The sequence below is a fragment of the Monopterus albus genome, unplaced genomic scaffold (genome assembly GCF_001952655.1).
Source record: "Monopterus albus unplaced genomic scaffold, M_albus_1.0 scaffold51.1, whole genome shotgun sequence".
Lineage (NCBI taxonomy): Eukaryota > Metazoa > Chordata > Actinopteri > Synbranchiformes > Synbranchidae > Monopterus > Monopterus albus.
This window is the reverse complement of record NW_018127931.1, coordinates 4,386,347-4,393,216: the sequence shown is the minus strand read 5'-3', so window position 1 is coordinate 4,393,216 and position 6,870 is coordinate 4,386,347. Positions and strand designations below refer to the sequence as shown.

The window sequence follows — 6,870 nt, the reverse complement described above, 5'->3', positions numbered from 1 at the left end:
GACGGGAGTTGGTCTCTGGCCAGGGGCCGGCTTGGCTGTTAGCAAACAATGGGCCCTATCAATCTCGGGTGGGGATGGAAGCGTCTCTTTCCCGAAAACTTCCCACAACAGGCTTGAGAAAAACTCTGTAGGTCTCCCACCTTCAGTAGATTCCGCCAAACCCAGAATGCGAATATTTTGTCTCCTGCTGCGGCCCTCTAGGTCCACGACTTTGGCCGTTAGCTTGGAGTTGCTCTCTCGTAGGCCGGAGCAAATGTTTTCCAGCTTTGCGACACGCTGACTCAGATCTTCCGAGGCAAGTTCAAGGGATGAGAGACGTTGGCCATGTTCGTTGACAGTGGAGCAGACCTGGTCGAATTTACTTTCCAGCTGGTTGAAAGAAGTTTTAAAGTCAGTAGCTAGCGCTGATCTGTGCTGTTCAAGTAGCTCAGACATAGCCCCCATGGATAAGCCGGCGGTTTGGCCGTCTTTTTTCCCCGATTTACCACGGTGCAAGGTCATTATAAAGTAAGCAAAGGTTGGGGAAAAAAAGTGCAAAGGTAGCTACTCCATCTGCAAGGTATGGCTATAAATGAATGAGAGAAGAGTGAAGCACACAGGAGCTCTCACGCGTCACGTCTGCTCCATACCACCATCGACCGGAAGCCCATTAATTCAGGTTTTAAATCACTTAATTATGTTATAAATATAAACATAGTGATTAATAGGAGTCAACACTTGTGCAGTTTCAAATGTTAGTGAGTCAAAACTGCCAATTAAGTCTACAGTTAAAAATGTGAATTAAGTTGTTCTTATTAAAGGTTTGCAATGGATCTGGGAAATTATATCACAACTTCTAGTTTATTACATTAGGGTAAATACAACATTTTGGCTAAAATTTTCAGGTAGAGAGAGAAGTTGTATAGGGTGGCACACTCAGGGCTTACTGGCTGTAATTGATGTTGAAATGCTGCAGAGAATCTAGAGAGCCTGTGTCCACATTCATTACATTATGTTTAGTTTACTCCTAGTTTGATTTGGTTGTAATAAAAAAAAAAGCCAAAGTTTGGCTGTCTAGTTTCAAAGAATGGTTCAATACGCATGTAGTCAAAACATACTACTTTCCTGTTCATATTTTCATTTGAAAGGGGGCTTTCACCCTGCTGTGTTTAGTTTCACTTCGTATTTCAACATTTGAATAAATTCAAATGTGTGGCTGTTTTAAAAAAAACACAAAAAAAGCAATGGCTTTCTGTTGAAATGATGGGTCCAAGGAGGGCAGCACTTACTGTACTTTTAACAACTCTGACACAGTGCTTGCCTACTTTCTCACTTTTTGACTTTAACAGAAAAAATGCCCCTGTTTACAATAAATGGGCACAAGTGCACATGATTTGTTTTATCTATTTGTAACTTGCACAAGTTTTGCAGACCTATCTCATGTAGTTAAGATCTTTATTTTTGGGTTGTTGCTCACTTACTGGACCCAGATCCAGCTGCCTACAACTAGTTGGTCCATGTACTATGAGGGGGTATATGTGTGTGTAGGCCTCTGACAGGTAAGATGTAAAGACTAAAAAGTGTACAAATATCACACAGTGAACTCCAAAGGCTTTGTGCCAGGTAACAGCTGGGCGCTGAATAGTTTAGAGCCTTGGAGAGAAATGCCACGTCCTGGCTCTAGTTTTCCAAGCCAGCATAATTATGAAACAGTGTGTGGGAGGGTGGGGCAGATGGGAGCTGGGGCATGCTTGTAGAATTTTAGGAGAGATGCACTTAAATCTTTGTCATTATTTCCCAAGTGAAATGAATGGGGACACTTCTTTGGCAGTGGGTGTTAAAGTGCAGGCATCATACCGGTGCCTCCTGACAGTCATGGAGGAGGTCAGTTGGGTCAGTGACGGTGCTGAAAATCCAGTTTGATTCCCTCCCTACTGGACTATCCTAACTAGATAGAAATATTGTGCACAAATCAGACTTGAAAGGTTACAAAGAAGGCATGTGGTGTTCTGCCAGCAGGGGATCTTTGTTGCACATGCCTCATCCTTTTCAGTTAAACTAAATAAAGATGTTACAGTTACACTCTTTAAACCCTTCCTCTATTGTTTAAAGTGTCTGCCACAGCTGTAATTAAATGTTACAGAAACTCATGGCCCTCATCGGTCTTAATGTAGGAGTTGTATGTAAAAGAGGAAAGAAGACAGGCTGACAGGGAAAGAAAAGTTCAATAGCAGCTTCATGTAAAAAGACACCTCCTCCCCAGCAGGTGATCCCGCCCTCCTCTAACTGCTGGCTGATGCAATCCCATGGTTCCATTGCCCTGTAGGAGATAATCTCCTGCCTTTGACAGTGGGTGCGGTAAGCATCAGCCCTTATAACCTTTTCCCCTATGCCCTGTAAACTCAAGGTGACTCAGGTTTCACCTGACACCCACAACCTCTCTCTGACTGAAAGCTTGAACAAGCTGCTTGTGGTTCAGCAAGCACCAGGCATCTTAACTGGGATCTCCTGGTTCTTTTTGGCTCCCTCTCTCACACACACACATGCACACAACACTAGCCTTGTTGGCACTTGACAAACTTCAGGCATTTGGCCAAGTATAGGAATTGGCCTTAGACACAGGCCATCAGACTGGATAAGGATAACCACCTTTATTGGCCAAGTATGTTACACACAAGGAATTTGTTTCTGGTACAGAACCAAGGCAGCCATCTGTGGCGCCAACTCAACTGATGGCTCTAACCATCGGGGGATTCAGTGTCTTGTCCAAGGACACTTCAACTGCAGGCACCGAGATTCAAACCTTCAACCTTCTAGTTTGGAAATGACTGCTCTACCCACCGCACCACTGTTGCCTCCATGTTGTTAATGATTTGCTTCTGATAAACACAAAAGAAAGCAATAATAGTGACACGATTTTCACTACACTCCAGTGTGAAGTCAGTTGAATTTAGTACCATAAATATTTTATTAAACCAAACTAGTACTTTGAAGTCAGAAGTTAACTGAAAATGCAGCAGTTGTTACAGGACAATCTGTCTATAGTAAACTTTGCTCAGCATTGTTATATTGACAAATCGATTTGTCTGATTTTGTTATCAAGCCAAAGTGTTAAATGTCAATACTTTGTGTTTTTCCCAGATCCGTTCCTCCATCACAACGTTGCTATTCAGTGATCGAGAGTTCAGCTGGATTCGCCACATAGTGATTGCCGCTGGTATTCTGGTCTTCAACAACTTACTGGTCATCTTCGTCCCCACCATCAGAGACATCTTTGGCTTCATTGGTCAGTCTTAGCATTTAAATACTTCCAAAAAGAGAAAGTGGATACCAAGATTTAAAAAAATTGTGGAGCTTGTAAAACCCACATAAACCGTAGGGGGAAACATGAGTTAATAAAACAGGGAGGTTAACAGTGAAGGCCCGGCTAGCACCTTCAGTTCTGGGGACCCTTTATTAAGTAAAGACACTGGAAGTAAACAAGCTTAATGTGTTGGGTCAGCTGTGCAATAGCATGAGCCATTTATGATATGACAGGATATAAAGCTCTCATGGTCTTGGTGCCAACACTCACAAACAGTATACTAATATTCTGGGAAGTCACCTTAATATTCAGCTACAGCCTATTTGAGAAAACTGAACTTGCCAAAAATTCCCTGACCTAATTTTCAGCCCAAAAGTGGAAGCATTAAGTTATATCAATGAAATGGGCCCTGCCTCTGCTGATATGTAGGAATGTTTCAAACAATAAAGACATCATTTTTGTAAAAAGTTAATCATTTTTGGGTTGTCTGAGGTCCTTGCAGCTACATTAAGAAAAATGCCGTTGGTAACATCATTGTGATCTCTCTGCAGCATGTGAAAGACTGGACAATACTGTATGCAAGATGCTGTTCTGTTATTAGTCTTTTAGCACAGTTCAATTTATTCTGAGACTTTTGATAAATATGTGCCTAAGCATTTACAAGCTGGTGTTAGATTGGCTGAATCAATCTTCATCTTGGTTTTGTTGCAGGTGCCTCTGCTGCCACCAATCTTATCTTTGTCTTACCTGCTGCTTTTTACATCCGTCTGGTAAAGTCAGTGCCACTTCGCTCCCCACAGAAGATTGGGGTAAGTGTGGAGAAACACATTCATACACACTTTGTCAACAGCTTTCTCACCCCTGAGGTGTAAAGTTTCAAAATGTGATTCATCAGAAGTTTCAACAGACCCCTGATATGCATCATCACAAATCCAACCACATTTAATTCTTGCTCTGCCTCTCTCTCATTCAGGCAACTATCTTCCTAGTGGTGGGAATCATCTTTATGATCGGCAGCTTGTCACTCATCGTCCTTGACTGGGTCCACAATTCCCCAGGCTCCAAAGACCATCACTAAGACCCCCACCCCACCCAAGATTCACAGTATAAAGTGCCCAACACCATCATGTCTTTTCTCCCACTGTGTCAGCTCGTCAAAGGTTTGAGATACGTGACTCCCCTTTCCTTCAAAAAACACTGATTATAAAACCTCAAAGTGTGTACATAATATGCTGCACAGGATTAAGATGCAGTTTTTCCCTCAGAGAATATCACTGGAGGGAAACTTTCTGCCACAGTTTATATATATATATATATTTTTTTTTTTTCCTTTTCCTCCTGGATGTGCCACAACATAAACCCATGGAGAGGGTAACAGACACTGGTTTAATGTGCCACCAAGACATGCTAAAATAACCATCACTGTTATCTCCAGCTGTGAAGAGACGGAACAAACACATTGCAGGGCAGGAAAGTTCCTCAACCCCCTGTGCACTTGAAGGAGACATATGGAGGCAGAGAGTCATCGTCCATAAAATTTCAGCAAATTATGTGTGTAGAGCTAATACACACATGTAGAGATGTTAAAACACATCTACACCTGCATTTTCAAGTAACTAGCCATGAAAAAATTGTGAAATTAATCAAGGAATCAGCTCATCTCAAAGCAACAGTTAATCAATAACTTATTTCACTCATATAGAATGTTTATTCAAGCAACTCTGGTTACATTTACTGTTCTGCTACATGTTCACAATCAGAAACTTTGCCAAAGTTTGTATGCACACGTTATTCTGTTCGATCATCTAGAGCTTCCCAGCTCCACACTCTCAAGGATCTTCTTTGCCAGGTGTTTTCATCCTGGGTGTGTACATGAAGCGAGGAAATGCTTTTAGTATTACTGTCACAGAGGGATTTGAATATGCAAGGTATGAATGTACATAATTAGGTGTATCTACTGAAAAAATATGTTGTACTATTATCTTACTTGACCTCACACATTTCTTTTCCAATCACCACCAATTGAAATTTCTCACTATCTAATATGTCATTCAAATTTAATATAGGAAAAGCTTCCTAGCCTCCTTTTAAAACATGATTATGTACTATTCAGCTTAAAAGTTTGTTTTCTTGCATATTCTCTTTCTTGCAGCAAGTTGGATGAGAATATTGATACCACCCTCTTGAATGTACAGTACATATGATGCTAACATTACAGACAGCAGGCAAATAGTTTTGCATAAAGACTGGCAGCATATGAAAAGAGCTAGCTAGCCTCATGCAAAACCATAACTTGATGTTTTTAACTTAAAGGTGGGGTTGGTGATTCTATTCAGAAGCATTTTTGTTACATTATTTGAAATTCACTTTTGATCCTAATGGCAATGAATATATTAAATGCACTGACAACATAAAGAAAAAACCTGCCCAGTAATTCTTCTCAGTTCGAGCAAAACCATTGAATGGCCTACCTGCCTGTCAACCTACGTCCTATTTGCGCACACTCTGCCCTTGCACTCAATGCACAAGCCAAGAGTCTCCTACATGGTGCTGCAGGCAGATACTGTATGTTACTGCTCTGTATTTATAGCTAAAGCCCATGAGCTGTGGTAGATAAGGTACCCACAGCAGCTTTCTGTTGTAACAGGAGACCGTATTTGAGAAAGTTACAACTAAAAAGAAGTTGGATGCTGCAAGAAGTAAAACCAGAATTAACATCAGTGTGGCTTTTGAACAATGACAATAGAGAGAACAAAAGGGGCTGAAAAGCGACAACGGTGGCCATATTTCTGCTGGACAGGTACCTATTCGTTTTGTTATGATTGGGGGCATTTTGCTGAAATCTGTAAATAGTCAGGCTGTGCATTTTACATTGTACAATGTGTTTTGGAGCAGTGGCTTTCGAGAGAGGTCGGAACAAAAGGGCAGGATTTTTTCAGTTGGGTACTTTCAAAATTGAGCGTCCTCTTGCTGGTTTTACCAAGAACACCAACTACGCCTTTAAGTCAGCTAGGGTGAGTGCTCTCCTATTCAGTCTTTAAGCTAGGGTGAGGTAAAGGTCTCCTGGTATTATCTTCAGTTCTGTGGTGCTAGCTTTATATGTGGGAGTTGCTCACTTACAAAATCTCAGCAGCATACCAAATTAGCTTTTCACCGTCCAAAAAGGTCCCTTAAGTGGTGTTTTAAGGAGCTGAATGGTGATCTATAGTATATCACACACATCATGGCATTTGTTGTAACAGAGGAGCTACCTTATTAATACTTACATTAACTTATGGAGGATGTGACCCATTTTTAAGTACAAGGCTGTAAACCAAGCTCTATTCTAAATTCTCACAAAATGTTTGTCTTTAAATGATCAACCTTAAGATTAACTTTAATCTTTATTAAGGAAAACGTGTTTGTTTAGGTTTACACATAGGTCACTTCATCTGTCGTGTTGACAAAATTGAGATTCAGTCATTTGGATTGATTTTGTAGTTAGTAACATAATTACATTTCAACTCATTGTACACTATGCAAAATTATCAAACATATTTTAAAAATTCTTGATGCCTCTTATCTAAAATTTTAATCAGATAACAATT

The 6,870-nt window shown here is 40.7% G+C and overlaps 1 protein-coding gene across 2 annotated transcripts in view; it reads left to right on the top strand.

Annotated features, from left to right (window-relative positions):
* Nucleotides 1-5,973, top strand: part of slc38a4 (solute carrier family 38 member 4) — a 49,622-nt gene extending 43,649 nt beyond the window's left edge. Inside the window, exons 14-16 of one of the 2 annotated variants that reach the window (XM_020601348.1) lie at nucleotides 3,121-3,265; nucleotides 3,995-4,092; nucleotides 4,257-5,973. In XM_020601348.1, the coding sequence (XP_020457004.1) occupies nucleotides 3,121-3,265; nucleotides 3,995-4,092; nucleotides 4,257-4,361 (348 nt within the window). In that variant the 3' untranslated portion in view covers nucleotides 4,362-5,973. Of the gene's footprint in view, nucleotides 1-3,120; nucleotides 3,266-3,994; nucleotides 4,093-4,256 lie in introns of those variants that run through there. The other variant, XR_002275060.1, reaches the window with a different exon arrangement.
* Nucleotides 5,974-6,870: the final 897 nt, after the last annotated feature.